The 12,577-nt window shown below is 40.6% G+C and overlaps 1 protein-coding gene across 1 annotated transcript; it reads right to left on the bottom strand.

Annotated features, from left to right (window-relative positions):
- Positions 1–1,564: 1,564 nt before the first annotated feature.
- Positions 1,565–12,491, bottom strand: LOC113130584 (myosin-binding protein H-like). Its single transcript, XM_026307333.2, has 12 exons — positions 12,150–12,491; positions 10,164–10,298; positions 9,322–9,489; positions 5,359–5,447; positions 5,063–5,258; positions 4,811–4,950; positions 4,506–4,665; positions 4,114–4,250; positions 2,858–3,044; positions 2,707–2,760; positions 1,996–2,029; positions 1,565–1,903 (listed from the first exon to the last, which is right to left on the bottom strand). Exons 1-10 carry the CDS (start codon positions 12,403–12,405, stop codon positions 2,729–2,731), a joined length of 1,500 nt encoding a protein of 499 aa, XP_026163118.1. The 5' UTR covers positions 12,406–12,491; the 3' UTR covers positions 1,565–1,903; positions 1,996–2,029; positions 2,707–2,728.
- Between the last annotated feature and the right edge of the window lie 86 nt (positions 12,492–12,577).

A 12,577-nucleotide genomic window follows, 5' to 3' on the forward strand; every position in this document is an offset into this window, starting at 1 on the left:
GTGAACTGAAAAGTCTGAATGGATGGATTGATGTTAAACTTCAATGTCTTTCTGAACCAACTAAGAATCTGATATGACTTTAGATATGAGTGTGTAGTTTACTAAATTCACATCACATGATTTCACAGATACTGACATTCATGGTTACTGTAAAAAGCTGAAATGGATTAAAGGACTTACTTGTCATTGAAGGTTTGAAACCTTCTCAGTCCCAGATCTAAATTAGACAGAAGTCTCTTGATCCGTGACCCTATTGCAGCTTGGCAGCATCCAGGGACCAACCAGAAGTAGGCCTGAGACCCATTATGCCTCCAAGCCCATAGGTTGAAGCTGCAAGTAGCTCAGAATGCAGAGAGATGTATCATACATAAAGTGGGCTATCAATTGTGTTGATCTTTCTTGATCATTGAACCACACATTTTCATTTGTTGAATTTTGAGATGGCGACTTATGTATGGAGTTTGCATTTGCATGGCTCTTTCTACCTTCCCTATTAAGGGTCTGTACATGTCATTGCTTAATTTTTACACTAGAGGATGCCACACTCAAAGAGTTAGGCTTAGTTTTTTAGCCCAAATGGCAGAGCTGTGGCACTCGATATGCATTGCACATTTAACACACTTCTTACTGGATCTGTACAGTAATGCTAGTCTGCACTGCAGGGAAACATAATACCTGAACAATATCTCTCACCTGAAATTGGTAAATCTTTTCTAAGGAAGGTCATTCATGGGAAACACCAGTGTTTCTAATTCCATTAAATTTAGATAATTATAATATCCATCCAGTTTTCTATTTGTAGGAACTGTCATTTCTAACTGCCATGTCCCTTTTAGTTTATTTAGCTAACATAGAAAGCACATTTTGCTGGTTGTGCGACTTGTGACCAAAATAACCTGAAGAAGATGAAGCACCAGGGCTAATTTTGTCAGCCTGTGTGTAGACCCATGTGCCTCTGTAACCTGGATATCTTTGGCATCCTTCCCCGTATCACTATGCCAGTAACTCCAAGACCAAATAGTTACAAGATCAGTATTATCAACTGGTATTATTATTGTGGAAGTCCTGACATACTGTGATGTACTCTTGGGTGCAGATGAGCCAAATGAATACTGCCGCTATCTCCAGATTCCCACTGGTCTGCTGCCAAAATGGCTCCATACACTCAGCAGCTGAGTAAAACTGGAGTGGGAAGTAATTAAATCAGTGTGCAGATACAGAAGCTTTTGGACCCGTCAGTCCTAACAAAATTGAGTTTCTAAAACAGTATTTTATGATTTTTCTTTTTTTTTTTTTTTAAATTCTGGATAAACTTTCATCTTTATCTTTGCAATTTGACCCTAACTATGAGGAAAGAACAGCTCAACAAATAAATACTTGTCATTCACTTGTCATTTGAAACGTTATTCTTTATACGTGTTGTATTGTAGACTTGTTTGCACACATTTTCATACTTTATATAAGTTTAAACAACAACTTGTAAGTTTTAATAACTTCTAGTTTTAACCTTTTGTACTCTTCACACTATTGTTGTCAGAGACTTACCGAAGACACTACACTGAAAAAAACAAGACCAGAAATTAATTTATTTTAGTGAAACACATAGATGGTACATGTAGTTCTATAAGGAACTATTAATACACCCTGTCAAATTCTTACTGTACACCTAATGAAAAGGACATGATGATAAAGTAGGTTGGTCAAGTATTTGAACAGGTGAAAATTGAGTTACCATAGACGGTACTGTTAGGGAAAAAGCTGATTGTGGACATGGATATGGACTTATAATAATGTAATGTTAGATAAAGGCATGAAGCCTCGTAACACGGTAACATCTGGCAAATGGTCACAGGTAACAGGTAGTCATCAGCCATATATACATGTTCTTGTAGGAATCCATCACCTTGATGTAGAGAAAAAGAAATAGTTTAAATAATACAAATTTTATTCATAGTTGTGGAGGACAATTTTAGACATGCTAAAAGTGTCACACACCTTATGCTGCCAAGGCGTAGGCCTACGCCTAATCCTAATTTGGTTTCAGAACAAATAAGAAACAACAGGTGTTAAAGGAGGGGTCAAAACTGCAGTTTGAGAAACTAAAATAATGAAGAATCACATGAGAGAAAAGACGAAACGTCAACACTTTTTAAACATTTTTAGAATATCTATGCTAAGAGCTATCTAGCAATCCACTTTTCCAGAAAACTACAACATTAAAACAGGCTAGTTGGTGTTCAGAGAGTAAAATGTATCTTTGCCCTCAAGGAGGCTGCTGTTCCTGCTGACTCAAAGAAATGTGACTAGCTAGTCACCTAACCTAGTCTCCTGACTGAGTTCATGCAGAGACCTTACAAATTTAATTTATGGGTGCTACCTCTTGGACTCTTTCAGTGGCAGAGGCCACCTTTTCCAAGTTTAGTATCCTCCATGTATGGAAAGTATGTCAACGGCACATGGAACCTCTGAACTCATATAATCTATCTAATGCATTTAGTTTACTTACTAAACTTTTGTGACACTCCTTCTACAAATATCAGTGCTGTACACCTGAAGAACAAGGAGACAACTTACTTCAAAAGTAATGTAACCAATCTATACTCTATGTTCTAAAGATCATAGGCACTTGGAAATATATTTAATCTTTGATTGGAAGTCAGTGTATTCAGCAAGCAAGATTAAAATAAAATCAGAATCATTCCTGACCTGTGAATATGAGAATGTTGACCTATTTCTTGTCTGCATCTGCAATTACTGGCTCTGTTTAACAGAAAGACAGGTTATTAACTTTCAGAAGGTGAAAATCTAATATTGATAATGCAAAGTGAAGTTGTTTATCCTAAAAAGCCTGACTTACGTTTGACCTCCAGCTTACAGGTGACAGTTGCTTCCCCGTGATCGTTCATGGCTTTGCAGGAGTACACACCTCCGTCAAAGTTACCGGGCTTACGGATTTCCAGAGAGCAGATACCCTGGACACAGATCTGCCTGTACTTGGGGTCGTCTCCGATAATCATCTGGTTCTTCATCCATTGAATCTTGGGCTGAAAAAGACAGACATTAAAATGTGATTTTGACGCATGTTATGCAAGGGATATAGGAATTACATTAAAACACCTTATAAATTATCAAGCAGCAATGTTGTTTCTATTTATGTTTGTGCCACTTTAGAGGAGAAGCTCTGCTGAGTGAAGCAGGCAGACAGCACATGCCCAGTTTAAGAGTTTTAATGGTGAGTCCCTCCTGGATCCCTACTGGGAATGTTACACATGTGACCCTGCATTTTGGCTGACTTGTCACCCTCACAACCTCTTTCCTCCTCCCTAACTTCAAAGTAGAAGAACAACAATTCCAGCCATGTCATTGGGAACATCTATGCTACTGTACTGTGACCTGGTGGGATTATCAGCCAAAAGAGGAGGTGAGAGGATCAATCAGCAGGTTAACAAAGGCAGTGACTGTCAGCTCAAAGCAAACGGACAGCAATGGATGAGTGAGGAGGATGTTTGTTTAAAATTGTTAACATGTCCTGTCACCACCTTAATATGATTATTAAGCTGGCACCACTGGTGTTACAGTCTTAGCTAGCAAACACTGACATTACATCATGCAACATTACATTGTTAGACTGCATCCCTACCTTCCAGAAAGCCGCTGATTCCCATAACTCAACATAGTGAACATGTAATTTAGAATTCCCTATTTTTGTTATGTATTTGTGTTATTATTGTTGTGTCAGCTGTAAGCAGGCAAACTCAGCTCTGGTGGTATGTTCAGTGAAACCAACATACCAAAATTATAGATTTCGCAGCTGACACACATTGTGAGCTACAGTATATACATATGTTGGGAAATCAAACTTTGAAGACACACTATATGCAAGACATGGTGAAAATTCTCTTAAATTAAATGTCATGACGACTGTTGCAGATTTTGAGTTTGAGTTTATCTGAGTTCACCAACAAAGTTACAACAACCTGGAATAGCGGTGTTTATGGCTATGGATCTGTCTGATTATTAAACTGACACATTTCAGTTTCATGTTCAAATGGGGAAAAAAAGACATGTTACACTGGTCAGGCATGGAAAATAAGGCAGATCCTGTTACTGTACTTTTGGGAATCCTCTGACAGAGCAGAGAAGCTTGGCGCTGTAGCCGACGGTAGTGACTCTGTCATTCAGAGAGGTTGTGAACTTCGGTGCCTCGCTGAAGTTGTGCTCCTTATAATCAGGAGGCTTGTAGTCAATACCTGAAAGAAAGAAGAGAAACACAGTTAACGATACAGCTGCTGGTATAAAGCCTAACTAATACTGTCAGTCAACGGGTTATTAGACTGCCCACCAATTACAGTTTGGCTGCAATCTTCCAACAAATGTATGTAACAATACATCTCTGTCAATAAACAGACAAAGCATATAACAGCAAGGTTAATGCAGGACTGACAAACTAAGGAGATGGAGATGAGGGATTCAAAGGAAACAAGAACGATGCAATGGAGAGGTACCTGTCTTCACAATCTTGGCAACGCTCTTTGTAACAGCAGCGCTCTCGCTCAGTCCACATTTGTTTTCAGAGAACACTCTGAACTTGTAAGTGTTTCCCATGATGAGGTCAGAAATGGTGGCATTCAGTCGATGGTAATGCTCCAACACAGTGAACCAGTCCTGAAACATACAGTGAAGACATCATGGATTAGCTGAGTAGATGTTGAGGGAAATATGAAATAGAATTTATTAGGTGGATCTTACTATCAATAATTAGCATAAATAATATATTATACAGCCAGCTTTGATAATGAAATACTCGTACTCCAGTCTTTTTGTCGGCCTTCTGGACCGTGTAACCTGTGATCTCTGTGTTTCCGTTGTCAGTGGGTGGAGTCCACTCCAGAGCAACATTGAAGCCCCAGGTATCCACAATCTTTACACTGGCAGGAGGCCCTGGCAGCTCTGTGAACACAGTGATCAGATATCAAGTATTACATTCACAGTTTTAAATCATATCAGAATGAAAGGAAATAATCTTTTACTGCAGCTTGGATACTAGTTACATTAAACTTACCAACAATCTGAAGGGTAAATGAAGCCTTGTCCTCAAAGCCCTCCACCTTCACACATATCTCATACACACCAGAGTCTTCCCTATCAGCTGCACGGATAAACAGGATGCTGTCTCTTTCGGTGCTGCGGATGTTCACCTTCTTTGTGTCCAGGGGCTGTCCATTCTTTGTCCAGGTGACCACAGGTTTGGGTTTACCCTGGACAATAGATAAATACATAAATAACTCAGACAAATGGGTAGTTGAGAAGTCTTATTCGTCATGTATAACCAGAAGGATGTAATCATATCCAGCTTACTGTGAAGGGGATAGTCAGATTGATCTTGTCTCCAACCCGGGCGACATATCTCTGTCTGAGGTAACGAGGCAGACGAACCTTTGGGCGGTCTAGAGGGGATCAAAAATAAAGAATGAAACGATTGTTATTATAGTTAACCAGCATTTATACATCAGTTATTCAGAGCCCTTCCTTTATGTGCTGCTTCCATAGCTTGTCGGTAAAGAACAGAAACAATCTGAACAGGATTTCTAGGATCTGTGAAAAGGCCTTTGGAGTGAAGTAAAAGAATTACAGTTCCTTTCCTGACCAACAAATCTCGAGGACATCAATGAGCAGGCTGAGCTGATCTCAGCTCCTCTGAGACAAAGAATTGTCACAGATGCAGTCAGAGCATTTCTGAGCTTTAACTGGTTGTAAAAGGAACCTTCAGTCTGAGTCCCTCAATCCCCTCTGCTATGTATCTGTCTGCTTGGTGCTGCATTGGTTCCATTTTGTTGTTTTTTTAATGGCATGCTGTGTTAAGGCAACAAGCAGGACATATGGAACTTTGGTTGCTTTAAAGCATAATAATAAAATAACATAAAAAACAGTATAGAGACATACAGTGGGTACGGAAAGTATTCAGACCCCTTTAAATTTTTCACTCTTTGTGTCATTGCAGCCATTTGCCAAAATCAAAAAAGTTCATTTTATTTCTCATTAATGTACACTCAGCACCCCATCTTGACAGAAAAAAACAGAAATGTAGAAATTTTTGCAAATTTATTAAAAAGAAAACCTGAAATATCACATGGTCATAAGTATTCAGACCCTGTGCTCAGTATTGAGTAGAAGCACCCTTTTGAGCTAGTACAGCCATGAGTCTTCTTGGGAATGATGCAACAAGTTTTTCACATCTGGATTTGGGGATCCTCTGCCATTCTTCCTTGCAGATCCTCTCCAGTTCTGTCAGGTTGGATGGTGAACGTTGGTGGACAGCCATTTTCAGGTCTCTCCAGAGATGCTCAATTGGGTTTAGGTCAGGGCTCTGGCTGGGCCAGTCAAGAACGGTCACAGAGTTGTTCCGAAGCCACTCCTTTGTTATTTTAACTGTGTGCTTAGGGTCATTGTCCTGTTGAAAGGTGAACCTTCGGCCCAGTCTGAGGTCCTGAGCACTCTGGAAGAGGTTTTCTTCCAGGATATCTCTGTACTTGGCCGCATTCATCTTTCCTTCAGTTACAACCAGTCGTCCTGTCCCTGCAGCTGAAAAACACCCCCACAACATGATGCTCCCACCACCATGTTTCACTGTAGGGATTGTATTGGGCAGGTGATGAGCAGTGCCTGGTTTTCTCCACACATACCACTTAGAATTAACGCCAAAAAGTTCAATCTTGGTCTCATCAGACCAGAGAATCTTATTTCTCATAGTCTGGGAGTCCTTCATGTGGTTTTTGGCAAACTCTATGCAGGCTTTCATGTGTCTTGCACTGAGGAGAGGCTTCCGTCGGGCCACTCTGCCATAAAGCCCCGACTGGTGGAGGGCTGCAGTGATAGTTGACTTTGTGGAACTTTCTCCCATCTCCCTACTGCATCTCTGGAGCTCAGCCACAGTGATCTTTGGGTTCTTCTTTACCTCTCACACCAAGGCTCTTCTCCCACGATTGCTCAGTTTGGCTGGACGGCCAGGTCTAGGAAGAGTTCTGGTCGTCCCAAACTTTTTCCATTTGAGGATTATGGAGGCCACTGTGCTCTTAGGAACCTTGAGTGCTGCAGAAATTCTTTTGTAACCTTGGCCAGATCTGTGCCTTGCCACAATTCTGTCTCTGAGCTCCTTGGGCAGTTCCTTCGACCTCATGATTCTCATTTGCTCTGACATGCACTGTGAGCTGTAAGGTCTTATATAGACAGGTGTGTGCCTTTCCTAATCAAGTCCAATCAGTTTAATTAAACACAGCTGGACTCCAATGAAGGAGCAGAACCATCTCAAGGAGGATCAGAAGAAATGGACAGCATGTGAGTTAAATATGAGTGTCACTGCAAAGGGTCTGAATACTTATGACCATGTGATATTTCAGTTTTTCTTTTTTAATAAATTTGCAAAAATTTCTACATTTCTGTTTTTTTCTGTCAAGATGGGGTGCTGAGTGTACATTAATGAGAAATAAAATGAACTTTTTTGATTTTGGCAAATGGCTGCAATGACACAAAGAGTGAAAAATTTAAAGGGGTCTGAATACTTTCCGTACCCACTGTAGGAGTTTATGGCAATCATGGCAGTTAATATTTGCAATATTTGCAAAATCAATAAACTAAAACTTAAAATGTTTGCAGTGATTTTGGGGTAAATTGTATTTATAAATGAATTTAAAAATTACAAAAATTACAAGGTTTAAACGTGCAAAGACCTAATAAAATCAATCAAGGATATAAAATATTATCAGATCATCACAGGTAATGAGGTGTCCCGGTAGCTCAATTATTTAAATGTGTCACATGTAACTGTAAAGTCTTTGGCTTAGAAACTGTCCCTGTGATTACTGCTGCATTTGACAGAGGCGTCAGCTCCCTACACTGTGTATTAGCTCGTTAAACGGCCAAAATAACCCATTAGTCACAAAAACAAAATCACACAGACATTTATCTACGGTGACATTCAGCCTCGAAATATTTTGCTGAAGCTTGGATATACTGTAAATGTGATTTGGTGAGAAGCACCACCTGCTGAATTCGGCAGAGCAACATTTGTCAGGTCTCTAAATAAAGCAGGCGTGCTGTAGTATAGCACCTGTCCTCATGACGCATGATTCGGTCTCAGTTACTCCCACACACATCAGAATGTATTAAAACATAGATAAATGAAGCAGGCTGCAGAAATATTAGTCTGCTATTTAACAGCCAGTGATTTATGAACACTGATCTGTGAACATGAATTATTTGGTAAAAAGAAAATGAGATGAGGTAAAGTACAATTGTATATTAGAATAAATCTGAGTCTTATTCTTTCATACGGACAGGGTTAGGATTAACTAGCACTGTACCTGTAAAGTCTGTGGAATGTTTCAAAATAAACAGTGAAGTGTCATGGATTTAGGTGTCACCTGAGAAGTTGAATCTATGCCCCCCACTCCCCTTCTATACTTAGAGACAGGACACACTGGAATTTACCCTCCAACCCCTCTCCCCTCTGCAGCCCCCCCGCTTGCACCCAGATCACTTGTCACCATCGATCTTGTGGAAAGGAGCCTGACATTCCACTCTGCAAGAGTCCTGGCAGGAATCACAATGCAATGTCAAAGCCTCAACAGAAAAATCAGTGTTAATAGCGGGGACATTCCAGCTAGTTTTTCCTATGCTCAGTGGTCACTTTGTCAAAGACCATTCCTAAGTTGTTTCTATATGTGGAGCACCTGCTATGATGAACATGACGTAGAACATGGCGCGATTTTTGGAATATAGCCATTCCAGCTTGGATTGAGTTCCCTGCTCGACTCTCCATTACGCATAACGTTAATGTGTGAGCCAAAGTACACAGCTCCTCATTTTAAAGCCCTGGTGATTCCAAAAATCATTTTACAGCAAATAACTTTATACTGTCTGCTTAACACTAAGGTGTACAGGATCTGTAAAACCATCAACTTAACTGGTGTGTTATCTGCACTGCAGGTGGATCAGTATTTCAAGTCAAAGTGAAAATAAGTAAGGAGACCACATTTTTTTACTGTTAACACCGAGAGCACAGTGTACAGAACTTGAACAGCTGAGAGACGACACACAGAGACCGAGACAGACATTCATACATTCACACCAACAAACACAGAGTCACCAAATTAACTGAACTTGTATCCGTTTGGACTGTGGGAGGAAGATGGAGTACCAAGAGAAAACCCAGAGGAGTAACAGGCAAACTCCATATAAAGTTTAAACCTTGAACTCAGAACTTAATAGTTCTAACCATAACACCATTACGTTCTCGCGTTCTGTTTTTCCAACATTCCTTACCAGCAACCTCCTTCACCAGCACAGCCTCGGGGAGGATGCCAGGGGGGCTGCGGCCTCCGGCGTTCACAGCCACCACGCGGATCTTCAGACGATCACCTGTGGTCTGGTTCTTGATAATGTAGCGGCAGGACTTCTGCAGATCCTCATTGACTGCATTCCAGTCTTCAGCTGGATGGGAAAATTATAAATAATGAAAGCAAACTGACAGAATGTAGTTTATCTCTTCATTACAGGACAAAAACTGTGATTGAAATGTGCAGAATATGCAAACTGCAGAAGATGGAATTGGAGGAACAGATTCAGATTCACGCAAATGATGGAATTAAATAGTGAAAACACTAAGCACTGTTTGTTGTAAAGGAAATAGAGTGCATATGTTTTACAAAATTATTTAGTATTAGACATGAATTTGCTGTTCAGTGGGTAAACAGCAGGCCCTCTCTAAATTGAACAGCTACTGATATTAGCTTAGGGCAGTAAGTCTAAAAGCAGAACCTCCAACGAGACCATAGCAACTCATGAAATGCTGCTTTCCTTGTAGGGAAAAGTTAGGTAGCTCATGCTATAACTCTCTGACTGACACTGAAGGAACAGCTGCAACTGATATGCTTGACCTACATTAAAACCGGAATTTTTATGTCCCTCAGAATGTTTAAAAACCATTTCAGAATTGTAGCAACTCCAGAGATAATGATACTGCACAAAAATAATAATGTACAAAAAAACAATATTCAGCTGTTGAAAGGGAAACTTTCTAAATCATTTGAAGGTCAGCTGTCATGGTATATACAGTACCACCAATTGACTGCTTGCATACCAGTCTATAGTAGAACAGGACTTACTTCCGTCTTTGCAGATTTCAATGATGTATCCATCCAGTCCGGACAACCCAATGGTCTCTGGCTGGCTCCAAATGATAGCAACTGAAGTGTCATTCTTGTCCTCAACAAACAGATCCACAGGAGCACTTGTGGGCTCTGCAGATTCCATAAAAACATACATTTCTTTTTCTATTCACATTTACAGGCAGTTAAATTGCTCAAATAATACAAATCAGAAATCAATTCAGTTCAATCATGATGTTCTTTACCACTATAATAAAAAGAACCAGTGAGAATTATATCACTCTAAGCTCAACTTTGGTTTTGAAATAGTTATCTAGAGTTAGTTAGAGTTACCTTTGGGTGGAGGTGGGGGAGGTGTGGGTGGTTTAGGCTCTTCTGATGCAGGCGCCTCAGCAGCTTCAGCTGATGTTAAATAAGCATTTGCATTATTATTGGCAGCATGTAATGAGCAGAGCAATGCTACAGTGTCAAATATAATCCAGTTATGCACTTTACAGCTCTCTGTCTCCCTAACTGAGAGGTCAAAACACTTGCAGTGCAATTACTAGGTGGTGTCTCAAATGACAAAATACGCTCAGTTAATAAAGACAGAGGTGAGAACTAGAACATGTTCTGTTTTTGCTGGTTGCGTTATCATCAGAAGGCACTTCGGAGTCGGGGCAGCTGGTGCTTCCTTTGCAGCAGCTGATATCAGAGGTTAGAATATATTAGATTAGATATTAGTGCAGTCCGCTTTACTGTGGGAAGTGGGCGGCTCAAGATTTAATAATAGTCATATATGTTTTGTTTTTTTTAAACCATCAGCTGCTGCTGATTCCTCAGCAGTGCATGAACTGATATTAGATGTTATATCAGTATATATGTTTTCTAAATATTACATGACATTAAAACATTACAATGTTAAAGCTATTAAAAAACACAAAAAGAGCAGAAATAGGTGAGTTGGGTGGTAAAACAAAGACAGCTATTCCTGTGAGGGTTCATACCATCCACCTCTGGTTGAAATATATCATCAGGAGTAGCAGCTTCATCAGTGAGAGCAGCTGGTGAAGTCCATCTGGCTAAAATTAATACATTGTAAAATAAAAGTCCTCTGTCCGTGAAGGTGATGATCAGTTTTGCGCAGTCTGTATTAGAGGGGTGCTGAATCAACTCTATGATCATTTAATAGGGTGATGTAGCTGATGCTGCTGAATTTGATTGGATTATACTGACAGGTCTTTCCTATTATTTTGTCCATTAAGTCTGTATCAGTGAGGGCAGACTAAATAACACAAACACCTCTCTGTACATACTGTACAGTTCAGAAGCACTCATTACTATTACATTATTATTGTCCCTTTCATTTGTTTGCTTGGTTTTTTTAAGTTGTAGCACATTTCTCTAACAAATGCCTCAGAGAAATGTGCTAATTGAACTTTATGATCAGGACTAGTGTATTAGACTAGTCTCAGCCAGGTGTAGCTGATAAACTGCTAACTACATGCAGATGTTAGATGCTGAATCCATGGTAACTGAAGATAATGTGATATATGTGTTTGCACTAGGGTTGTTCATGCTTGCTAAAGCCAAAGTATGAATGCGCATATTGGCAAATTCTTTACAAGATGACATCCGTTTTTTCTGATGGAAGTCAATGCGTGCTTGGAGCGCAGAAAGCGCATGCGTATGACTTTAGCGATTTTCTAATATTAGGTAAGAAGTCAAAGAAGTCAAATCATGAAGTTCACGCAGTAATTTTGCAGTTTACGTTTTATCTGGCCAATTACTTACGCACGGCTCCTCCTTACGCACAGGCGCAAATGCGTAAAGGTTAGAGTGCGTACTACCATGAGCTGAACCAACTATCCTTTTTATTACGTTTAAATAAAGGATAAAAAAAGAATCAGGGTTCATCCACCCAGAAATAAAAAAGAGCTGGACTGTACGCAAGTACAACCGACAGAAAGTGAGGACTCACAACCGCTGCGCTCGGGGTATTACCATCTGCGGGTGGAGGGGTGGGAGGTTTGGGCTCTTCAGCTGGCGGAGGAGCAGGGGCAGCCTCACCCTCAGCGGGGGCTGGGGCGGCTTCGGCCGGGGCGGCCTCTGCAGGAGCGACCTCCGGGGCAGGCTCAGGAGCCGGTTCGGGTGCGGGTGGAGGAGCCGGTTCAGGAGCCTTCTCTTCCTTCTTGGCTGGTTCTTTCTTAGCCGGTTCTTTCTTAGCCGCCTTCTTGATTGGGGCAGGCTTGGACGGCATGTTGAAGGTCGCAGCTAATTCCCAACTCGGTTAAGTCCTTAAAACTTTATCCAATGCCATCATTCCTGTGGGGATGGCAGGCTTATATAGAGCTCAGCAGGTTCAGGCACCACCCCTTAGTGAACTACATGTAATAGATACTGGACACCATGTATGACTCATTCCATCATGT

The sequence above is a fragment of the Mastacembelus armatus genome, chromosome 5, assembly GCF_900324485.2.
Source record: "Mastacembelus armatus chromosome 5, fMasArm1.2, whole genome shotgun sequence".
In the NCBI taxonomy this organism is placed as follows: domain Eukaryota; kingdom Metazoa; phylum Chordata; class Actinopteri; order Synbranchiformes; family Mastacembelidae; genus Mastacembelus; species Mastacembelus armatus.